General features: G+C 39.7%; 1 protein-coding gene across 5 annotated transcripts in view; it reads left to right on the top strand.

The window, feature by feature from the left end:
• Positions 1-25,658, top strand: part of LOC149318735 (protocadherin-15-like) — a 952,040-nt gene that overhangs the window by 809,760 nt on the left and 116,622 nt on the right. For all 5 annotated transcript variants that reach the window (XM_089510367.1, XM_089510370.1, XM_089510366.1 and 2 more), the window contains 2 exons: positions 7,419-7,559; positions 9,488-9,600. In XM_089510367.1, coding sequence (XP_089366493.1) covers positions 7,419-7,559; positions 9,488-9,600 — 254 coding nt within the window. The remainder of the gene's footprint in view (positions 1-7,418; positions 7,560-9,487; positions 9,601-25,658) is intronic.

The raw sequence follows: 25,658 nt of genomic DNA, 5'->3' as shown, positions 1-25,658 counted from the left end.
TTAAGTATAAGAACCCTCCCTCCAATCCATCTGCCTTGGTCTAGGCCTCAGAGGGAGAGAAGAACTGCTGGACCTGATCCCCTTCCCCACCACCATTCCCTTCTTCTTTTGTGTCATTTCTTTTTAGATTGTAAGCCTGAGGACAGGGAACCATCTAGTTAAAAATAATAATTGAGAGCCTTTAGGGCTGAAGGGCGGGGTATAAATACTATAGATAGATAGATAGATAGATAGATAGATAGATAGATAGATAGATAGATAGGTAGGTAGGTAGGTAGGTAGGTAGGTAGGTAGATAGATAGATAGATAGATAGATAGATAGATAGATAGATAGTAACTTTTCTGAGTTATGCGTATTCAGCACACCATAATGGTAAAGAATGGTACCAAATGGATTGTTTAAGAACTTGTGGACACTCTTTAACAAACAAAGAAAGAAGAAATTAGTTTTGATTTATTATTTAGGTAAATAGATAACTAATTTAGATTGGATTTTCCAAAAATGGCTGATAGCATATTCTGTTGTGGGAAATTTGGAAAAGGCTATACAAAATTCTCATCAAACAGGTTTTCAAATTGCCCATGTTACAAACAATTACTTTAATGTGGATTTGACAGGATATATACAATAGTAATCAAGTCCCAATGGTTAACTTTTCTGTTTGGACAATATTACTGACATATCTTCCCTGTGGAATTCTTAATGACAGCAAGAAGTTGTTTGGTGGTTCCAGTTGCTGATTGTCCCTAAAGCATCTGGCATGTCACTTGATGAGAAGAGAATGTTATTTCAAGAGTAGCATGTTATGGTTTAGCAAGGACGAGATATGACAGTGATGTGGTAGCAGAGATTATGTTGGCTATTCCTGAGAGGACTATATAAATAATAAGATGACATGTGATGGGGGGGGGGAACCAAATTATCTTTCTGAAGCTAATTTTCCATATGGATTCTGTGAAAGAAATATGTCTTGTGTCTATATAATAACTTAAATAGGCAAGACACTCTTGGATGAGAGTTATTTTCTGGTAGCTTTGCAGTCTGCCTGAATACCTTAAAGGCACCAGATCCTGTTTGATCTTGGAAGCTAAGCAGGGCCAGGTCTGGTTGGTACCTGGATGGAATAACAGCAATGAATATCAGGTGTTGTGGGCAGGGGAAGGAACTGGCAAAACCACCTGAGTATTGCTAGCCTGGTAAAAACCTATGAAATGCATGGGGTCATCAAAAGTCAGTAGGTGACTTGAAGATGCATACACACACATACATCTTTGCAAGCATTGTGCAGGCCTTGTTTGGACCCTGAAACTACTTTAGTCCTGATGGTTGTTGGCAGGAAAAAGAAAGGAGTATGGAACCCTATTGCTTCTTTCTGATATCCCAGTGGCTTTCAACATTATCAACCCAGGGGAAGCTGCAGAGGTGGTCTTGGAGATAGACCACCGGCTGTAGCTGCCCACATCCTTGGCTATTTCCCCACGTGGTTTGCAGTTCCGTTAAGAAATTAATAAATAGGTAAAGTTAATAAATGGCCCTTTTTGAACCCATATTCCATTGTCTTGTCTCATTATTCCTGGGGTTAGTGGGCAAAAAAAAAAAAATCCCTTCTTGTTTCTCCACACAGGAAGGGGCCAAGAGCTAATGGTGTCACTCCACTAGCAAAAATGATGATGCACTAGTGGGCACTCAGTCCTGAATTATACACATTGGGAGAAATACAATGCTGTTTTTCATTGCATGTTTGCTTGTAGAACTGACAGCACAACCAGTGGTATGCCTAGGGACCACCAGTAAAGATGTGCTACAATTTATGGAGAGAGAATGGAGTTTCGCTACTGCGTTGTTGTATCCCACTATAATAGATTTACTCCATATCAAGCTTCTTCAATAGGGATTTGATTCACAGTCCATCTGAGGAGTATCCTCAGCTGAAAACGGGGGGGGGGGGGGCATCCTGACATGTGCACAGGTAGTCCTGTCCTATAACAAAATTTTCACTTGCTGTCAAGAACTGCTCCCCCCACACACATACCACGGTTCAGTGAACCAATATTATGTGTTTCAAACAGTAAAACTTTATTCCAGTAACTACATATATAAGCATGAATACATCTGTGGCCAGAACTACTATTATTTCCATACACCAGCCCAATATTCTCTTTACCCCAACCTACAGTTTCATGGGCTTTTTAACAATACAACACTGTATACTACCCTTCTTAACCAGATTGCCCAGTCCCACTTTACTACTTTGGTTTATGCTCTCCCATGGAAAACAGAATCACTCGTACATCTGTACATTCCTCAACCAGGCAAATATCTTTAACTAAATGTATTATACAACCAGGAAAATAGCTTTAACTAGATATATAACTAGTGTCTGGGTTTTTTTTCATCACTACACCTCCCATCATTCAGATATACATATATACCATACAACATTATATTAATAAACATTAAACATAACTAGTAAACATAAACATAAACATTCATCATAAACCAAAGTCAATCAGTTCATGACAGAGTTATTGAAAATCTAACACCTGTTCCGTCTCTCCCTGAATTTCAAACAGGTGCATCAGAAAGCAAAATATTTAAATTTAACTCTCCATTTCCCACTGCTTGCTTTGAAAAATGCATTCAGTAGTCTTCTTCTGTGATTTCTCTTTTGGTCTTTCCCTTTCGCTCTTATGAAAGACCATAATGTTTCATGAATATCATGAATATAATGCATTCAAATTTCAGTATAAGATGATAAAAAAGTATCACTGACAGTTGATATAAGAGCTAGACAGTTGTACAGTGGGCTCTTGCTATCCACTGCGGTTTGGTTCCGGGATCCCCCATAGATACCAAAACCCATGGCTGCTCAAGTCCCGTTATATACAATGGGTAGTAAAATGATGTGCCTTATATAAAAGGGAAAAATCAAGGTTTGCTTTTTGGAATTTTTAAAAATATTTTTGAGACATGTGTGGTTGATATGTGGATGCAGAATTCATCGATATGGAGGGCTGACTGTATATTAATTGCAAGTTTAGCATAATTTAAGATGTATAAACTATCTTGCCTGATTCAGAATACTTCAAATGGAAGTAAAGTAAAAAGAAGAGACCTGGTTTTACTCAGTCTTTTCTCTTTATTTACAAGGTGACTTTCGCATTTGATTTCTCTTTTGCAAGGATACCTTTAGAGTACATCATGAAGATGAGTTCACAGTGCAGCTTTAAAGATGATTTCAAAGTACACCATGAAAGCAATAGTTTACCCTTTCTGGGAAATGTGTATCATCATTCTGGATACAGTTTGGCAATCTTATTCAGAAACAAGTAAAAACGTAAGAAGTGCCAGGTTTTCTAGCCCTACATTATGTTTCCACAGTGGCCAGTAAGTTGCTTTTCTCTCTATGAACCTGATTCTGCTCTGTCAGAGGAGAGGCTGACACCATTCAAGTAAATGTGGGCCAAACTAGTGTTTACTCAAACAAGAACAGCGTGTGTTCAACTTTAGGAATGTTACAAGTGCCTTGGGGAATAGTGTAAAACAAAATAAAACAGAGTTCTAGCTCTTCCAGAAAAGGGAGTGTTTACTGAGACACTAAAACAAAAGATAAGAGAACAAAATAACTTACTGAAGAGTGTCCTACAGGGATGGGGCAGAGGAAGCACAGTGTACTTTTGCTTCAGCATTCAGGAGGGAACAGAAGGAGTGAATCAAGTGGATGAAGGAAACTGAAGGTGAGTTTCCCTCCCACTTGGAAAGGCAATACCAGACAACAGTATTGGAATAATAAAGGGCATATTTTCTTTCATAATAGGAATATGTAATGTGGCAGCATGATGGGACATGTAGGTGCTTCTTTTTGGAAGGTCCAGTTAAGCCAGCCTCCTATTGGGGATGATCCCCCTCCTCTGAACTATTCAGTCCCTACAGTTCTTCATTGCCAGTTCCTTGTAAGGGGCGTAGTTGTTCCAAAGCAAGCCCTGCATGTGGCATTGATTCCTATAGAGGAGTTCCCATCCAGGGTGAGGAATCTCTTCACTTCTCCCCTCAAACTGGCTGGCAAGGAGGGTCAGGTGGATAAAATCCTTTCATCTTGTATTGTTTTAGGAAACACATCAGAGAAACATGCTTCTGCTATATAAGTGCCTGCAGTCTGCCAGAAATGACAGGATAAATGTTTGATAGCCAAATAACAATTAGGAATCAAATCAAATACCACATGGAGTAGATAGAAAAACCATGTCCTGGATGAGGAAGGACCAAAATAAAACCTACTCAGTCCCCAAAGGCTACTGGTATAGGTAAAGATAAAGGTGAAGGTAGTCCCTTGACATGCATGTCTAGCCGTAGCCAACTGTTGGGGGCAGTGCTCATCTCCATTACTAAACCAAAGAGCCAGTGTTCTCCAAAGATGACTCCAGTGGTCATGTGGCTGGAATGACTGCACTGAACACTGCTACCTTCCTACCAAAGTGATACCTACTGTATTTATTTGCATTTGCATGCTTTCAAACTGCTAGGTTAGCAGAATGTGGGACTAGTGACAGGAGCTCACCCCATCACACAGCACTCAGTCCAATCGTTTTCTCTTCCAATCATCAGAATTGGTGTCTTAACCACTAAGCCGCTACATACTGGGATAGTCCATGCCGGATTAGGGAGGGCAGATGGGGAAGGGGGATGCTCAAAAGAAAAGAGTCCAAGGGTGGACAATACTATTTTGTCTAGACATGCCTGGTCCCTCATAATGCAGCACCATTCTCAGCCAATGGACAGGAAGCAGTGGCATTACTAGGGTTGGTGTCATCCCACTGCAGTAACTGTTACCCCCTAGGCTGCCTAGCGCACACATCCAGCCAGGTCAGTGGTCCCTCAGGAATAGATTGGACTGCAGAGGAATAGAAAGGCTTCCTTGTCAATGGTTGGTGGATGGGGGCACCCATACTGATCTACCTGATGTATTTGCAAGTCCTGAAGGAGGTCGAATTGCGTTGCCATTCAGCAAAGGGAGAAGCCTCAAGAAATTTATGCTGTCCTGCATTGAGGCATGATCTTGGACAGTTTCCTGGAGCTTTTGCTGGGAACAGCTTGGATGCTTGGGCCCTTCTGCAGCTAAGAACTGCCAGGCCAGTGGTCCATCATGAGTAGATCAGGCCATTGAGAAAGAAAGGCTGGCCTTGTCACTGAAAGGAAAGTGGACTGGAACACCCAAAGGGAGTTAGAACATGCCCCAGGCTGTTCCAGTCTACTTGCCTTGTTCACTACTCTTGAAGGGGTCCAAGTGCCATTCAGAGAAAAGATAAACCTCAAGGATTTTGCTGTGGCATACTGCAAGTGGCGTTGCTTCCTGTAGGGGAGTTAGGGTGAGGAATCTCTTCATTTTTCCTCTCAAGGTGGCTGGCAATGAAGGGCAGGGGGATAAAATTTCTTCATCTTTCATTGTCTCAGGAAGAACATCAGAGAAGTATATTTTCTAAGTGACTGCACCCTGCCAGAAATGACAGGATAAATGTCAAATAGCCAACTAAGAATTAGTGACCTGCCCAGCCTCCTTGCCATCTCCAGGTGGGTAGAATGGGTCCTTCCCAGGACCTTCTGTCTCCAGGAATCTACCCATGGAGAGGCATGACAGTACACTTGAAACTGAAAAGCATCCCTTTCCCACTCCCCTCTGAAGTGTCACCCGGTGTGGCCTGCACCCCCTGCACCCACTAGTGACACCTGTGGTATAAAGGACAAACCACTCTTGGCCAAAGCCTGTGGTGGAGTGTGATTGGAAAGAAAGAACATGGCCAAGGACAGGTTGTGGGATGCTGCTCCACAGCCACAGCAAGGCTTTCCTGGATAAAGTTTGTTGGATGAAGCATGCAGAGAAAGGCACCAGCATTCTAAGACTTGTTATTTCCATTTGTGCTACCAGTCAAATGACACTGGTTGTGCACATATTCCATTTCCCCCTACTTAGTGGATTTTCTATGGTATGGAAATGACACAAAAATAGTTGCAAAACATGGGAGTGATAGAAAATGTTGTCATCTGGACTTCCTGTAAAATTCCATGAATGAGTCTGAGTGATCAGACAATAAAAGTCTAATCTGAAATTGGGGGGGGGGGGGGACTAGAATGACAACTGAAAGAAAGATTCTCAAACATACAAAAGGGAGAGATTATACATCTCTGAAGAAAAGAATTCTTGTCTCTAGGTGGATGTACTTGAGGACTAATTTTAAGGTCAGTGCTTCCAGCAGTCAACCTTTCAGTGTTGTGCTGATGGCACAATCATACTATCTTGCTTATGCTATGAGGCAGAGGGGGAGTAGGCTTACTACTGTACTTCTAAGAGTTCTCAGGTGAGCACAAAGCTGTGTGGAACGCTCTTTTCCATTTCAGAATATTTCCAAATATTTTAGTTGTTGCCAGCTATAAATATGGATACCATGAAAACTTTGGGCTAAGATGATAAGCAGCCAGGAAACAATAAAGCATAACAACAACAACAAGAACAACAAGTTATACTTTCTGGTAACAGTATGGGGAACCCTCTTATGTTCAATTTTTCTTAGCCCTCACTGTCTCTGTGAAAATAAAAACAACAGAGTCTTGTTAAAATGCCAAGGCTAACAAGTTTAATTTGGCCTAAACTCCTGTGGATTGTATTTTGCATCATAAGATTAACTTTATCAGATACAAGCAGCTGCTTTTGCTGAAATTACCTAGTTAAAGTAGAGCCTTTTTCTGTTCATCAGACAGGGCTTTTTCCCCTAGTTCATCTCTCAGCTGTCAACAGTTGATCAACTATCAGTCCATGTGAGGGTTTTAAAAAAATGCTTTGGGAATGTTTTCAGATACAATGCAAAGTACTGTAATAAAGAAGGACAGGCCCTGCTGTGTCCATCGATGTATGTGCACCTAAAGGAGCTGGTTGAGTAATGTAAGCACATACTAAGCTTGTTTACTTCGAGTCTGAAATACAGGAAGATATATTTTATTTTCTGAATGTATGTACGTTACTTTGATTATACATTGGATTGTTTGTATTATTGTAATATTAATATTAATATTAATATTAATATTAAAAATTAGTATAGAGACTAGCTCTATCTCACCTTTCCTAAATAATGATCTGGTGAAAAGTGGTTGTGAATTTAATTTTCAAAACTGAATTCAAAATTCTTCCTATTTCCAATTTTACATGTGAATATTTCTCATCCTTGCAAATTTTTTTTTTACAATTTTACATGTTCACACATATACACACAAAAATTACCACCTCCTGTGTAAAATGTAATAAAACATAAACATTATGTGTGTTCACAGTATGTCAGTGTATGTCAGTGGGGATATTTTGAGCTGTTTGTGGGGGGTTTTGTGGGTCATGCTATATACAATTAAAAATTGTGTGTGTTTCTTTTAGGGGACACCAGCCAGCCGAGTGCGGTATAAAGTAGATGTAGTCCAGTTCCCTTACAGTGCAAGTATCTTTGATGTTGAAGAAGATACCGGACGTGTAGTAACCCGAGTGAACCTTAATGAAGAGCCCAGTACATTATTTAAGGTAATAGCCTGCACATGTACTTTGGTATGTTTTAACATAACAGTGCCATGGAATTGATGTTATTTGGAATCAATTTGCTCTTTCCAAGCAAATATGTATCAATCAGTCACAAATGCTGGCTTTTCAATATTGTTGTCTCACATGTCTGCACTTACCTTGAAATAAAGTCCATTAATCATAAGTCAAATCAATATTGGTGTAAGTGTGCTTTCGAGTGTAACTTCCCTAGTTTTCCCTGAGATTTGCTTAAATTTTTTTCCCCTTGCAAATAAAGCATAGTTTGAAAGGCACTAATGTCGTGCTGTTTTATTCTAAATTGCACAACTAACTGTTGGTGGTTTTTTTTTTTAATTTTTAAATGTATGTTTTAAATCACTTTTAACAGTTTAATTCTATTTTAATGTTGACTTTTTGTATGTTTTCAACATACACATTTCTTCACCATTATTTTCCTGGCTCCAATGCAATCAGTGGGATCTCTGCCAAATGAAGTGTGTATAAAATTCCAAAGGGTTTTCAGCTGTTCTTTCTCCCTTTTCTATTTCTGTTTTGTATTGCAATGGCATTTCTTTGTTGAGGAGATAGTCCATTATGTTAATTAATGTTTCCAACTTGGCTTCCAGTTTTCTTTAAAATTCCAGATGACACTGCAGCTTTAAAAGCTCAGATAGCAATATACTATTTACAGAAAACTGAATTCAGCTTAATTTATGGAATGAGTGTAGTCTCATTTTTTTTTCTGAAGTTCAGTTTATTGTATTTTTTCTTATACATTGGATAAGAACAACTCCCTTTTAATTATCCGTTTTGTTAATTGAAAAATATGCCTTTAACAACAAGAAAAAGGCATCTCTCAGTGATTCTGACCATTTTAACCTATTCATCTGTCTTGTTGAAAAACACCATCTGTTTATATAACCTTAAACAATAGTTTTTCTAATTTCTTTCTTTATATGTGAAACTATGACAGAAGTTATATCTGTTTACTTTTACTAAGTGGCAAAATGTGGATTTGTGGCTTTTAAATATTCTGATATCTCTGCTAAAGATAAGTGTTGTCATGAATAATCCATACAATGCCATACTGTGCTGGAATCACTGAAAATTGCAAAATGCCCCTTTCAGTACTTTTGGGCTTCAATTCTGAACACACTTGTAGGGATTAAGCCCAATTTAACACAGTGGGACTTATTTCTGAATACATATACATAGGTTTGGCTAGCACATCAATATTCAAGGGTATTTCAAGAAGAGAGAATTAGCTTATGTTAATATTAATGTTTTACTCTGTATACTGTATAAATATATTGGATGCCAGATACTGAGATGCAATTATAGCAGTGGAATTTACATATATGGCTTGGAAACCTTCTTGAAATAGAAGGTTTCTTCCATGCATAGAGATCCAGTGGGAGAGCCTGTTAACAGAAGGGAAGAAATGAAGTTTGCTAGGTCAAAAAAATTAATAAGCCATTTTGTAGTGTGGAAGGTTTCCGGAAATGCAACTTCATGAAACTAAATGTGAAGAGCATTTTCAAACATCTAAAAATTTTGAAAGCATCAACAACATCAATAAGATTGTATTATTAATCAATAAGACTGATGAAAACCTCTCAAAGAGCTTATCCACATCCCTAATTGAAACACCTTCCCCTTGTTTTTACTTACTATACTTTATTCTTTAATTGTTCTTTGGAATATTTGTAGAACAGAACTTTTCAAGTTGGGCTTCCACTTTTGAATAAAATTTGATACCAGATTTATTTATTTTGGCTTTTCTTGGATGTATTGTCACTGTTTTGTTTCAGTGTTAGAATTGGCTCCAAGTAACAGTGGGTTATACTTCAGACTGCAACAACTCTAGCGTGACTATATGTAAAACTGACACTGATATGCATAATCATTCACTGTGTTTGTGTGCTTAACAGCTTGTGGTCATTGCCTATGATGATGGTGACCCTGTGAAGTTCAACACCACCAATGTAGAAATTTCAGTATTACAACCTTCAGTAATTCCAAGGTTTACCCAAGATGAATACAGGTATCGTGTGTGTTCTGTTTTTGTCATCATTAGCTTTTTTAAAGGCAAACAAACTGGGGATGGGGTAAATTTGTTCTTTGAACTAGTTGAATCAAAGTGCTAGTCTTAAACTTTAAAACACATAAGAACTTGGGTTCAGGCTATTTAAAATACTATTTTCATTCAAACAACCCTGCCTTAACAAATAAGATCAATATCAGAAGTCCTTCTTAACATTTGTTAGAATGACATGCATATGTGGTAGGTTTATTTGATGGAGGCCTCAGCACTGTGGAACCCATTTCCTTTCAATGTGTTTCTAGCCCCTTTTGCATAGACTTTTAGGTGAGCAGGTTTTGTTGTTAACTGCCCTCGAGTCGACTCATGGATGAGACAGTTCCAAGACCCTCTGTCCTCCACTGTTCTGCTTAATTGCTGCAACCCCATAAAACCTGGAACCTCCTTAATAGAGTCCATCCATCTGGCATGTGGCCTTCCTCTCTTCCTACTTCCCACCACCTTTCCCAGCACTGTTGTCTTTTCCAACGAGTCCTTCCTTCTCATGATGTGTCCAAAGTACGACTGTCTCAGTTTAATCATTTTGGCTTCCAGGGAGGTTTCTCGGCTTGATCTGCTCTAGGGCCACTTGTTTATCCCTTTGGCTGTCCATAGGATGCTCACACTCTTCTCCAGCACCACATCTCAAATGAACTGATTTTCTACCTATCATCTTTCTTAACTGTATAGCTCTCACATCCTTACATGGTAATAAGGAATACAATGGCTTGTATGATCATAACTTTTGTGTTCAGTTGGATATCTTTGCATTTTAGAATCTTATAGTCACCTTCCCCATTCTTAATCTTCTTCTAATTTCCTGACTGCAATCCTCATTTCTATCATTGTTTGATCCCAGATCAATGACCAAAGGTCATTGCACAGCACAACAATGTATTGTTATATTGTTGTGCTGTGCAATGACCTTTGGTCAAAAGCAATAAAATTTGAATTTGAATTTGATCCCAGATATGGGAATTCTTTTACTATTTCTTTTTCTTCATTGTCTAAGTTGAACTTGTGAAGGTCCTCCGTGGTCATTATTTTTGTTTTCTTTATGTTCAACATTAAGCCTGTCTTTGCACTTTCTTCTTTGATCTTTCTTAGTAGGTGTTCCAGGTCTTTGAGATTTTTTGCTAGTACTATGGTATCATCTGCATATTTTAGATTATTGATATTCCTTCCTCCTATTTTCACTCCTCCTTCTCCTGTGTCTAAGCTTGCTTTTCTTAATATGTTCTGCATACAAGTTGAACAGATAGAGTGAAAGGATATAGCCTTGTCTGACCCCTTTGCCAGTTGGAAACCATTCTGTTTTTCCGTTTTCTGTTCTGACAGTATCCTCTTGTCCTTATTACAGATTCCTCATCAGGACTATCAGATGTCTTGGTACTCCCATGTCTTTAAGGGCATTCCATAGCCTTTCATGATCTATGCACTCAAAGGCTTTGCACATGCTGATTTTCTTTTGCAATTCCCTGGTGTGCTCCATTAGCCATCGTACAGTATGTTTGCAATGTGGTCCCTAGTGCCTCTTCCTTTCCTGAATCCTGCTTGGATCTCTGGGATTTCTCTCTCCATATATGGTTGGGGTCTATGTTGCAGAATTTTGAGCATAATTTTGTTTGCATGGGAGATCAGTGCTATGGTCCTATAGTTGCTGCATCTCTTGTGTCTCCCTTTTTGTGGGTGGGGATGTATATTGATCACTTCTAAACTGTTAGCCATCGTTTTGTTTTCCATATCTGTTAACATATGTTGGTTAACACAAAATTGACTCTGTCAATGTGGATTGTAGCAGTTCAATTGGAATATCATCTGTTGCTGCTGATTTGTTTTTCACTATTTTTCTTATTGCAGTTTCCACCTCATTTTTTAGAATTTTAGGTTCATCTTCATATGTCACTTCGTTCCATATGTCCTTAATTTTGTCATCTCTTTTGTATAATTAATAATAATAATAATAAAATTTATTTATATACCGCTATTCCATAGATCACAGCGGTGTACAGCAGTTAATAAAACAGTTAAAAACATCATAAACCCCCAACACCCCCCCACAACATTACAATACAAAAAACATAATAAAAAATAACAACAACAACACCCCATACAAATGGCTGAGGAGGTAGAGTACATCAAACATCGCCAAGGGGAAAAGAGTAACAACAAGGCTCATGGGGGAAAAGCCTGGCGGAATAAGTGGGTCTTCAAATTCCTCTTAAAAGCATCAAGGGAGGTGGTAGTACGGAGCTCATTGGGGAGAGAGTTCCAGAGCTGTGGGGCTGAAACAGAAAAAGCCCTCCGAGATGCTACATAACGAGATCTGGAACTCTTAAAAGATGTCTCTCACCCGACCTGAGAGTGTGGGGCGGATTATATGGGGAGAGGCAGTCCTCCAAGTACCCTGGGCCCAAGCCATTTAGGGCTTTATATTCTTCTTCTTTATCATTCTTCTGTGTATTGCATCCAACATCTTTTTATTCTCTCCTGGTCTTGAATTATGTTATTTTTATTTAAACATAATTAAATAAATCCATTTAAAGCTGTGTGAAGGTGAATTTACAATTGATTGGCTTGTACAAAGTTGTATTAGAATCCCTGGTTCCAAAGGATTATGTATGTTTGTTTACCGTAATAGGTTGTATAGCATGGGACTTGAGCATTCACAGATTTTATTATCTTTCAGGGGTCCTGGAACCACACCCAAATCATAGCAAGAGTCCACTGTATATTGTTTTAGAGATTTTTATTTCATTGCTTGAATTCATTTTTGTTTCACTGTATGAATGCATACATTTCAAGGCCTGATGGGGTGAGCTGTCACTAGTCCCAGCTTCTGCCAACCTACCAGTTTGATAGCATGCAAATGCAAATAGATAAGTAGCTACCATTTCAGTGGCAAGGTAACTGAATTTGGTGCAGTCCACATAATCAATAGAGCAGTCTAAGACTGCTTTCTTAGACAATGCTGGCTCTTTGGCTTAGTAGCATAGATGAGCACCACCCCCTACAATTGGTTATGACTAGATATTCATGTCAAGAGACTACCTTTACCTTTTACATTTATGAATGCATAACTATCCATATATGAAAGTCTTATAACTGCCTTTTAATTTACTTTTTAAAATGGGTTGGAAATGGAATAATGTATGTTTATACCTTGAGATATTGAGAATATGGTTCCAAAAATGGGAAGTAAACAAGAATGAATTCAAGACAAAGTAAAATGCAAGACAGCTGGCATTGCTAGATGACATTTGTGGATTATTATTTCCAAACTAATCAATTATTTCTTTTTCAGTCTTTTAGTTGTTTTCACTGTCATCAATACCGACAGGCACTGGTTCTGGGTCCGTGCTTAAGCATACCTTTTCATGCACCTGACAGAAAATAGACAGAGTTTTCCTAAGTCTCAGTTTAATGTTACCCTGTTTCACTTTTGGGGGAGAATAGTGGGGGGGGGGGGGGTGAATGACAATATACTTTGCCCGCTCCTACAAAGCCTCAGTCAGAGATTTCACAGAAAATTAGAGTTTCTAGATTAATATGATTACTTTACACAGCTGTCTATCATTCTGAAGAAAAATATAAGCAAGTAAAAGTAGATACTTTGGATTGCTGTCAATTAATGAATATCATGTCCTCCTCTACAGCTAGAAAGTCATAGTTAATAGCCATGCACTGCTACTCCAGGCAATAAATTTCTAACAGAAGTACAATCAATAGCTATTAAGTATTGCCTGTGGACACATTTAACAGGTGTTCTGGCATATTATATCAAATAAAGAAAAACAGTAGCATCTTTACATGTTTGGAATGGCTTAGTTAAATCCTAGGCTCCTTTTTAAAACACTTGTCTATTGTTAAGAAACACTTAACTTTTTGAAATTCCACAGTTCATGGCATACAGCATTACATGTTGTTGTTAAATGACATTTTAATGTCCAGGTGTGATCCAGTGCTATAAACATGATATAATTCACAAGCATTACATGAATATCACCTCTATGCCCATTCTCCTATTTCTTAGCACATGTTGTTGGGAGAAGACAAAAACTGTGAGTGCTATTGGAGAACCAGTTGTGCATAACTGTTAAGGAGATATTTTGGGTAAAAAAAGATTTCCCTGCATGCCCAAGGCATAAAGACAAGACAACAAAACTGGGCTTTAAAATGGGCTTAGCTGTATTGAAGTTAAACCAGTTTCCAGTGTGGAAAGTGATTATCAAGGCTAACTTCAAACAGTAGATGCCTTTTAAAAACAGTTTAAGCAATGTTCCTTTGTGTCTTGGCTCATACAGAGCCTCAGACTAGATACACAGAGTCCTGGCTAGTGGGCTACAGTAGGTTCAGCTACCTCTTCATAGAGGTCACTTCTCAATCACCCAAACACATGCACCCAACAGAAGGCCTATTACTGGACAGTAGTGAGGACAGCCGCAAGTGAGCAGTCCATCATGTAGTGCCTCATGACCTCAGGATGTCTGAACTTGCCTACCTACCTTGATCTTTACTATGCCACCTGACCTTGAATAAAAAACCAATTTGCCAAATTCAAAGAGACATAACAGCAAAATGAATGAAAGACAAATTAGCCAGATTTGAAAGAGACCTGATGTAATGCCAAGTAAATAGTGATCCATATCCAAATTAAGAAGCCAGAAATTCAGGACCCAACCTGCAGTGGTGTGACGCATGAGACATGTGAAAAAATATAAGGTGATCTTCAACCACTTCTGAAAGTTCGTTTAAAAGTTCCTACTTAGCTCCAGATATGGTGACTGACTGAAACCAGTCTGAAATCTGAAAGAGGTGTTAGGGTGCCATGAAAATTTGTTCTGAGAAATGCAAGGTAGATGGGAACTGCCATGTTCACCCCTTGTGTGGCATTCTCCTCATTAGTCTCTTCCAAGGTGGAAAAAGGCAGCCATTTGTCTTTACCACTGTTCCACAAGACAAATGCACTTCTCTGTCTGCTTTGACAGTATCATTTCAAGAGTAAAGAACTTAGATAGTGTCTTCATTGTCCTTAAAACACATGCATATTTATATACTTTTTGTTGTTGCTCTGAATGTGAGTTCTTAATAGGTTGTGTGTTATTCTGTAACTTTTCAACACAGTTCATTCTAAACAAGGAAAAAGGTGACTTTAATGAGCATCCATTGGCTAGTTTCTATAGTATTGCCATCATACCTCTCCCTGTACAGATCCCAGAACAGTTTCTGGTTTTGAAATACTGCTTAAATTATAGGGCTGCGATATGATTGCATTCCACCTCTGACAATATTATATCCCCATTGTGAATACAATATGCAGGGATAAGTGAGCAGTAAAAACAATTGTTTGGAAACAGCAGAGTAGAAGTGTATTTGAAAACAGTTTGTGCTGATTATTATATAAAAGTAAAGGTATTCCCCTTTGACAAGGTTGTCAGTTTGTGTCCAAGGGGCAGTGCTCATCTCCATTACTAAGTCAAAGCGTTGTCAAAGACCACTCTGTGAGTCATGTGGCCAGCATGACTGCACAGAACACTGCTACCTTCCCACTGAAGTGGTACCTATTTATCTACAGTGCGCCCGTGCCATACGCGGCCTTGAGCATACGCGCTCAAGCCGCGGCGCGCACGTGGGGCGGAAGGGGCGGCGCGTCCCATTCAATTGAATGGGCGCGTGCGCCCCACGCACGCCCGCGCCGCTACGCACGAGCCCCATTGTTTCCAATGGGGCTCGAGCATAGGCGGAATTCACCTTACGTGGAGGGATCCGGAACGGATCCCCCGCGTAAGGCGAGGATGGACTGTACTTGCATTTGCATGCTTTCAAACTGCTAGGTTGGCAGAAGCTGGGACTAGTGATGGCACTTTGACCTTGAACTGCCAACCTGCCAATCTTGCAATCAACAGAGTCAGCATCTTAACCACTTCTTCCACTGTGTCCCTCATTATTACATAGAAATTATTATTACATAGAAATTATAAAAAATAAATTATTTTGACAGGAGTTAAAGTCTGGGAAGTTGCTCTAAGAGTCTGACAGATGCTGCCTGTTTTTCAGCCCATAGAATTTGCTGGGTTTGGATGTTGACTGAAGATTTCTGTTTGTACTACAGCACACCTTTCCCTTATGTGGGGATCCGTTCGCCACCCCCCCACCCCCCACCCCCGCTTGCATAAGGGAAAAAACACATATGCCTGAGCCCCATTGGAAGTAATGGGGTTCGTGCACATGCCGCACCATGGAGCGTGCACCACAGGCGCACGCAAATTTACTTCTTCCAGGATGCAAGAGGAGGTTTTTTGGCATGGTTTCCAGCATATGCTGGAAACATTTATCAAATTCAGGGTTGGAAACTATTTGCACGCCTCTTTCTGGAGGACCTCAGTGCTATTTCTGGTAAACCTCACTGCTACAGTCCATCACATATCTCCAGCATGATAGAATTACATACAATTGTGTAAGGAGGAGGAAAAGAAAAATGATGAATGATGAAGAAGAATATGTTGAGATGCATGTGAGAAGAGGGAGGAGGAAGAAAATATTTAAAAGTCCTTTATTTAGAGTCTCTAGAGCATCACATTCTACTTGGAATGGGAAAGCTGAATCAGGATACTTCCACAGCTACTGTCTTCATTTAAGGAAAGTTACGTTATGGAACTCCTTACTTTAATGAAATAATTGTAAATAATTTAGCAATTTTGAAAGTCCATGTATCAATAATGTCAAACTCTGCTAGCATTTTGAGATTAACTCTGCCCTTGAATTACCATTGTGCATGGTCTAATTTAATAATTTTCAACTCTCTCAAGCAGTCCCTGAGGATATAAAGCTTGAAACACATTGTTTAGATTGTGATGCTGACAAAACCAAAGTTACCATTTCAGTTGTTTTTTTGTCCAGTATTCTGTACCAGCTACTCAGTTAAGTAGCCCAATCTCTTCTGCCCAAACAGAAGAGATCATTCACTCATGTTCCAGTTACTGACAGAATGGACCTCCTTCTTCCCATGCAATTGATGTATGGTAAAGTCAGGAGGAGTTACTATTGTGGCAATTGTGACTGAAAAGGTGTGGAATAAATGCACAATAAGACAAGTGAATTATTAAAAAAAAAAAGGGGGGGGGGGTTGCTACAGTAACCAGAAAGTGTCTATCCATTTGTTCTTATCTTGCCTCCACCTACAAAAGTTTTTTCTCACCCAGCTCTGCCCTGCCCAATCCCTCTTCAACTACAATTTCACCATGTGAACTATTAAATGAGGGGAGTTCATCAGAGATATTTAGAGAATGTACTGGTACCCAGTTAGGCATTTGTAACATAACATTTTATTTTTTCAGTTACATGATGCCTTCAGTTGCATTAACTCTATGTATTTAATCCAAGTGAACCAACAAATCTGAGTCTTAGGGCCACTACTCAGACCCAGCTAGGAACTTTTACCAGCTAGGAGCCTTTGCTACACAAACTAGGCAACAATCCAGGGTTTCCAAAGGGAAAGGCTTTCAAGCACTAGACAATTTCTTGCCTAGATATAAAGTCCCCACATATGCACTATGTCCTTAATATCTCCAGTACAACTGTCCCAAGACAGCTTATACATTTTCCCCCTTGGTGCTTAAGATTTTCTCTAGAGTACTATAGCAGTTCATGAAAAGCCATTATCGTTCTAGGCATCTTGTATCTTCACTTTTTGTTCATTTGCTTAGTGGGGCTTCACTCAAGAACATCTTCTATCATCACAAACCAAAGTGTTTCCACTCAGACAAACAGCAGGACTTTGTCTTCTGAGTTGCTGAAAAAGGCACAACAAATCAAAGTTTTCTTCCTTAGAGGATTTTGGATAAGATTATTTCTCTCCTGCTACCCCCCCCCCCTTCCTCAAAATCAAATAACTGAATCTCAGGAATCCTCCCTAAGGAATTTTAATACAGAAGACATGAGGCATGTAATCATAGCAAGATTCTGCATCAACTGCTACAGTAAAGAAAATCTTTCTTCTGACCTTCACAAAGAAATAAAGAAAGTTTCTCCAGCTCTTAGTGGATTGCTTCATAGCAAACATCTCCTAGGGGAATTAGTTTTTTTCAAAAAGAAAAAAATCAGTCAGTATATGAATTGATAATACTGTCCTCAGTTCGCACACATATATGAACATAAACTCATAAATAAACTCTTTCACGCATACTTATACACACACACATACACAAACACATATAAGCATACACAATAGAGATGGAAAGAATATTCAAATTTTTTTTAAAGTGAAACACAGGCCCCATACAGACAGATCAAAATAAAGCTGCTTTGGGTCACTTTGAATGTATGCTGTTTAAATGTTGCATGTGTCCTAAGAGTCCAGAAGGTACACCAAAGCCGTGCTCCAGTCCTAAGGACTGAATCGTGGCTTTGGCACAGCTTTCGAACTCTTAGGACGCATGCATCATTGAAACAGCATACATCCAAAGTGACCCAAAGCAGTTTTATTTTGGTCTGTCTGTACAGGCCCACAATGTGTTTCTTGAGTAGCAGGAAACCTGACAAGAAGAATCCTGGACAGATGAGAATCTTTGCAATTTGGGGCTTATCTCTATATAACAGTCATACTTTTTCATTGTGTGTTTATGGAAAACATGCTTTTTTCACCACAAAGTCCCAAATTGCAAACAGACTTTGAAAACTGTTTTTGAAGAACTACTTATAGTCAATCATTGAAAGAAGAAAATAGTTGAAATGACTTGTTTTTTATTTCAAGAATGAAATTAGAAAAAATTGTATCCTTAACATACACACATGTGCACATGCATGCACACACACACAGAGAGAGAGAGAGAGAGAGAGAGAGAGAGTTTACATTGCAGTATGCTCGGTGGGAAAGGGGGTTTGGCTTCATTTTCATTTTAATGCTATTGAGAAGAACTGCAGAGAGCATGTCAGATTAAAGTTTTTGCACTCACCCCATAGCTTCCTATTGCAGTGGTGCTGTGAGAGAGAAAGATTTTAAACTTCCCCTCAGTTATGACTTTCCTTTCAGACCATCTTTCTTAGCACTCCAAATTCTGCTAGAAACATTGTGCATGGAGAAAGTCATTTATTTATTTATTTATTTATTTATTTATTTATTTATTTGACATTTCACTTTTCTTTTAGTAGGTCTGAGTAAGGTTTTCAATGTGAAGCAAAACATAATACAGCAAAAACAAAAAACCATGATGTGATAGAATTAGAGACCAATTAAAAAAAATAGGTGATCATATTGAAACCAAATGCTGAGTTAAACTAGTTTATATTGGTTTTTTTTTAATGAAATAAAAGAGAGAGGGCATTAAAAGGCCGTCCTATGGCAATCAGTTTCCCAAATCCAAAATCCATTGAAACCAACTGCTGAATTAAACCAGATTATCATGTTTTTTAAAAAAAAAAAACAAAGAAAGAGAGCACTGAAAGGCTAATTTATGACAACCACTTTCCCATATCCTGTTGAATGGCAGCAGTGGGAAAGGAGAGAGGAGAATAATTTGGCCTGCTGTGGAAAGATATTGTGCAGCCTTGGAGTGGCCACCAATAGACAAACCTCTTTCAGATCCTCATTAAAAATGCCTATCAGGATGTTGAGATGAGGGCTGTATCCAGTGGAGGAAATTCCAAACCCTGGGAGAAACCAGAGAATGTCCTCTCCTCTTTTAGCACCAGATATGCTTGTGAAGGTGGTTGGGCTATGTAATGGCCAAAAGCCCTTCTGAATCAAATGATTCTTTCCTGCCTGCTTAAAACTAACGTTGTCATACTAAATGGTTCATTCAAAGTCAAAATCATGTTAGTCCAGAATATCAATACGCAAAGGGATCTTGTGGCACCTTTGATACTAACTAAGGGGCTGTACAGATGAGAAGAAAGATCTGCTGCCAAGGTGCCATTAGCGCCCTGGGGCAGCGCACTGTTTGGACACAGCGCACAAGGCTTGTCATCAGCACATGCACCATTTGAATGCGCACATGCCAAAATGGCACTGGGAAAATGTGGAGCGTGTGGACGTTCCGCTCTCCTGAGCCCTATTTTTGGCCCAAGGCTGCTGCAAAGCAGCGGCCTGTACCGGGCCCAAGTGAAAGATATAGCATTAGCTTTCATAGACTTATTGTACTTCCTCATACATCTAGTTTTTGGGTTTCCAATGGCACCCTTGGGGAGGCCACATAGAAGACTCTGAGAAACAGTAGGCTGCATATTGCCCTCCTTTTTCTTTTGTTTTTACTGTGTTTCAGGAAGGTGAATATTTTTTCTATTTTTGATCCATTTTTGTAATTGCACCATTATATTTAATTCATCTTCAAAGATATATTTTAAGAACATACTATGCCTTTGCCTTCTTTTATTCTAACGAATCCTAGATTAAAATATTTCATTGTGAATCATTGCAAGAACTGTACAAGGATGCATTGCACCTGGTGACATGAAGTCCACCAGAATGAAGTTTGACATTTATCTTTAAGGATAATAGGCCATGTCAGTGGTTCATGGTAATAACACCTAAACTCTCTTGTCATCTTTTTTAGAGGTAAATACCACTGAAAAGGTCAAAACTTCATGAACCAATATGCGAAGTGTAAGGAGAGGGGGCCATAGTGAAAGACACATACTAATAACACTGAATATACTTGGCAAGTAATATACCACTGGGAAGGGGACAATTTAAACTGCTCCTGGATGGAAAGGATATTTTATTGAAGTGCTGTGGCACATGGAAGCAGAAAAACATGCAAAGATGAAATACTATAGATTAAAATATATCAGCTAAACTTTGTAATATAATCACTTTCATACTCTGATGTACAGTGGAAAAACAGGTGTTATTGTATTTATTTACATCCCACTTTCCTTCCATATTGGGACTCAAAGAGGCTTACAACAATTTTAAAAAAACTGATAAAATCCACAAAATGCAAAAGTTAGAATACTATTAAACAATCACAAAAAATTAAAACCTGGTTAAAACATCTATTAACACACATGCGGACACACCAGCACAGGGGGTAGCAATATTCAGCACGTTGTGTAAGATGGGCCTTATATCATCTATCATCAAATGCCTGTCAGTATAGAAAGGTCTTTGCTTGTTTGTGAAAAGAAAGTAAAGAGATTGCCAGAAGGGAATTCCAGGGCTTGGGGGCAGCCCCTGAAAAGATCCCCTCCCATGTTCCCACTAGATGTACCTCTGAGGGAGGTGGGGCAGAGAGAAGGGCTTTCCCAGCAGTTCTCAAAGCGTGGGCTATTTCTTAATGGAGAATATGGTCGTTCAAAATTAGCACTTCGTTCTCATTTGTGGCATAGGAGCCACTACAGTTGGCTCCTTAGTACACCAAGTTAATTACTCAAGAAAAATAGTAGCCCATATGGTAGATGCTCTGGTGCCTCTCCATGCCTTTGTTGCTTGAGTTTTCAAACAGGCCAACATAACCCCTCCAATAAATGAGGCTTATGCATATTCTTCTTCCATGCAGCCCATGCAACCAGTCATCATGGGCATCTACTACTACATATCCAGAAACACTACTATGTGTTGACAAAGAAATAAATGTTGTGGTTATTCTTCTCTATTAAAAGCTTGCTGTTGTATGTGTCAGCAGATACAAAGAAGCAAACCTGCAGCTTGATAGGTTTTTAGGCAATTCTTGTCAGCGCAACTGCTGGGGTCCAACAACCACTGTCAGCAACTCAAACGAGTCCTGGGGTTAAATCAGACCTTTGTAGCAGAGCTAGCAATTTTAGAAGCTGAAGCATGGCTCCAAAGTCAATTGGGATAACAGCAACTGGATGTCTTCCAGGAACTGAAGCAATGCAGGAACCTCCGGGGACACTCAGCAAAGCGATGCAAGACTTCTTCTGATAAACCACCAGAGAAGCAAAGTCCCCGAAGTGCTCTTTATTCACAGTGCTATAATACAAATACAGATCTCCAAAACTCCAAACCATACCAAACCAACTCCTACTACAAACCCACAAGCTATCCCTTGCAACCCCTGGGTTTATATAGACTCCAGACCATGTGGTCTCCCAAACCCAGTGAGTTCCTGTGTGTAACCATGTCATGTGTCCCTTGTGCAATCCAGACACATGGTTTCATCATCCATGGCTACGTGCACCTAGACACTGAAGTGTTCTTGAGCCAATGAGCATCAGCTGTGCTGATCAACCTTGTCCTTCTGCTGAATGCTCATGGTCAAACACACACACATCAAGCATTTCCCTGTGTGCTGTGTTTTAACCCTTCAAATCCCTGACAATTCTCTCCTCGAAAGTCCCATACACCCAGTGGTCTTATGAAGCTTCAAAATTTAATATCTAGAAATGTTAGTTCGATTCTTTCCATTTGCAAACACAGGGCTGAAACATGACCGTAAAAAGCCTACTTCTGGGCAGCATTGGAGAACAGTGTTTACACGTGCATGCTCTGATGATGCCCAGAAGCTGCCCAGATGCCCAGACATGGGAGGCTCCAAGGTTCTCCAGTGGCACAGCAGAGCCTCAAAAGCTAGAACTTTTAACATCCACAGTCTAAATATGAAAAAGGAGGTACAGAGACTACTCCTTTGTTATGTAATTCTTCTCAAAGGAAGCAACACATTATTGCAGCAATTTTCTCTCTATAAAGAAAGTCTTCAAAAACTGCAGTTTTTGAAAACTATTCGTAATTTATTACTTATTCTGTGCACATCCACACATATTTCTGCACAGTGTTTTCTGTGCAGAAATATTTTCTGTGCAGTATTATTAATTCCTGTGCAGAAATATTGTTTTCTGCATAGAAAATGCTATTTTCAGTGCAGACGATGCTGTTTCCACTTTAATTTTGCATAGAATTAGTTCCCAACTAGAAGGATTATCATCAGTACAGGATTCTGTACTTCAGCATTTCTCAACACTCAAGAACCATGTCAGGCTTTTCAACTATTTTTCAAATGATTTTGAATATTATTTCCATTCCTAATACTTCCCCGCCTAAGAAATAGAATAACAGTAAACATGTTATCAAAAGGATTGTTAAAGAATCCAAAACTATATTCATATTATGTCCAATTCTCAAACCTACACAGTAGTTGCGTTTCATAGAAAAGTTGCTACTTAAATTAAGTGTAGATAGGAACAAGCAGATACTGTCTATTCCTGGTTTGATTCCTTGAAATATAAAATGACAGATGGGGTGGAACAGAAACTGGGATATTAAATTTGTATTCCAGTGTATGTATGACTGAGAAGTACAGTACATGTTTTTGCCCATATGATTCCTAGGGAAATACCTGACATCTCCAGCTAAGATAGATATATGATACTGGGACCCAACAAGACTTTCTCTTAAGAGTCCTAAGAGAGCCACTGCAAGTCATAATATCTAATATTGGACCAACTATCAGACCTAAACCCCTGACGCTGCAGGTAGCAGGTTGCATGGAATTCTACATGCATTGGCTTTACCTGTCAAAGGAGTTACAGAATCTCAGCGATACAAGCAGCATCATTATCCTGCTATCATTTTGTGACTAAGGCTGCATTGACACTGCAGCAATAATTCAGTTTGACACCACATTAACTACCATGGCTCCATGCTATAGAATTTTGGGTTGTGGAGTTTTGTGAGATATTTAGCTTTCTCTGCCAAAGAGCTCTGGTGCCACAACAAACTACAAATCGTAGGATTCCATAGCATTGAGCCATAGCAGTTAAAGTGGTTTCCAACTGGATTATTTCTGCAGTGCAGAGGCAGCCTAAATCTGATGGATGAAAATAAAATTGTCATTTAATAACTTTTGGGGGAAAAGGTGGGACGTTTGTGAAGCAAATTATATAGTGAAAATTCAGCCAAAATTAACTGCTGAGTTCGTAGGGTTGTTATTGCCTTTTTTGTTTTTTTTTGTTTTTACAATTTTGCTTGTCTGCTTTTCCAGAAAAGTTTCTTAATGGACCAGCAGTATATTTTCATTGAACTGATGCATTGTTTTTTGAACCTGATTGAATTAGTTCACTCAAGGAAGTGAAATCAATGAGGTACCATTACTGTGAGATTACAGAGAACATGAATTGGGGTGTTTCTCATGCACTTCTTTCAAATTCTTCCATGTTGAATGCAAAACCAGCTTCCTAATTGGTATTGATTTCTCAATCCATAGAATTCAGCCATGTCAGAATAGGAGTTACATTAGTATACTAAAAAAGAAAAGAAAACAAACTGGTAAAAGTAGGTTAAGATCAAAAGAAGGCTAGGAATACTCTTAGACAGTTATGAATGCATAACCAGGAGTTATGCATTTGTAACCATTTCATATTCATGATCCTTACATAGACCTTAGTTTAGGGAATACATAGGGACAGTGAAAAATCCCCAATTCCCACTTACAGCAGGCACTGTGACTGACTGAGGTCTGTCCTCCTGTTGTTCAAGAAGCAGCTGGCTGATGTTCCCACTCACACCCTCATAATCAATATTCAGCATGAGTATGAATTGTGACAGAGGTCCTGCTTCCACCAGTCACAATGGAGATTTCTCACAGGAGCAAGTGAGTACATCTGTTAGCTGCTTCACAAACAACAAGGGAGCAGACACCCCCCCCCCCATTGATAACAGCAGCTGCTGCCCAATAATAGAGTATTGGGGGGGGGGATCGTGATGTGTGTCACTGCACAGCACTGTAACTCGTGCTTACACGTTCATAGTTCCTCAACAGGATTCTGGTCAAGGTTTTTAAACACTTAGACATACACATGCTAATTTGGTTTCCACTGTTCCTCACCTAGCACTTCAAATTCAGAGGGCAGGCAGGGACAGAATCTAGCCTTCAGTCTTGAAAATAACAAGTAATGTTGGCTCTTCCATAAAATGAAATGTAGTCAGCCCTCCACATTTGTGGCTTTGCCTTTTGCAGCTTTGATTAGTCACAGATTTGAGTAATATGTTCTCTCTAGGAATCTCTAGATCTGCCAGTGGCGGGTTACACACCGGCATTAAAGTACGGAGTCAGTCCGTACTAGGGTTAGGAAGGTGCGGTGCTTCCGCACCCCCCTAACCCTAGTATGGACTGAGTCCGTACAAAATGGCGGCCCCCTTCCACAAGGGGGCCGCCATGATGACGTCACGACCGCGCCGCCTCTATATGGGGCGACGCGGATGTGACATCGTCGGTCTGCACCAGGGCGCTTAGTGCGCCCTTTCCGCGGACCAGGAAGGAGCTCCGTTTCGGAGCTCCTTCCTGGTTTGCGGCGCCGCTTTGCCTCGCTGGGCGCAGCCTTCAGACGGCTTCGCCCAGCGAAGCAAGGAAGAAAGGGGCCAAGCGGCCCCTTTCTCCTTCTCCCCGCCGCCGCAGGGTGTCCTTGGGGCTTGAAGCCCCAAGGACACCCCTTTTCAGGCTGCAGGGAAACGGCGTTTTGCCGCTTCCCCGCAGCCTGAAAAGCGGCGGATCGGGGCCTCAGCAGCTGCCGTTCCGGCAGCTGAGGCCCCAATACACTGGGGAAAGGGGCGGGTGCAGCCCGCCCCAAATGGGCGGTCTATAACCCGCCAGTGTGACTCTGCTGGAAGTTGACCATAGAGCATGATGGAGGATCAAGAGATCCTAGACTAAACACTTCTCTAGGCATTTGTAAGTCCTCCAGCACAATTCCTGTTGAGGTTGACCATAGAATTGCATTGGAGAACCTAGAGATTCCTAGATAGGTGTTCTCTCAGGTTAAAAAAAAAGTTGTTTTTTATTTGTGGTTTTTCCACTTTCACAGGCATCCTGTGCTCCTAACCCCAGTGAATGTGAAGAGCCCACTGTATTTGAGATTTGTCAAGCACTCTTTAAAAAAAAAATCACTGGCAAAATTTGAGTATAGCAGAAAACAAAGCAATCAGATATGCCTATTTCCATCATGCATTTGTTCCTTAAAGGTAAAGGTTTTCCTTGACAAGGTTTTCTAGTTGTAACCAACTGTAGGGGCAGTTTTATCCAGTCCTGCACTATAGTGGCAAGTATCAGATAAAAGGTTTTTGAAATGGA

The sequence above is a fragment of the Sceloporus occidentalis genome, unplaced genomic scaffold (genome assembly GCF_023333645.1).
Source record: "Sceloporus occidentalis isolate IW3139 unplaced genomic scaffold, rSceOcc1.0.p SCAF_2, whole genome shotgun sequence".
NCBI classification, from domain to species: Eukaryota; Metazoa; Chordata; class Lepidosauria; order Squamata; family Phrynosomatidae; genus Sceloporus; species Sceloporus occidentalis.
The sequence above is the reverse complement of the archived record's forward strand: the minus strand, read 5'-3'. Positions and strand labels throughout refer to the sequence as shown.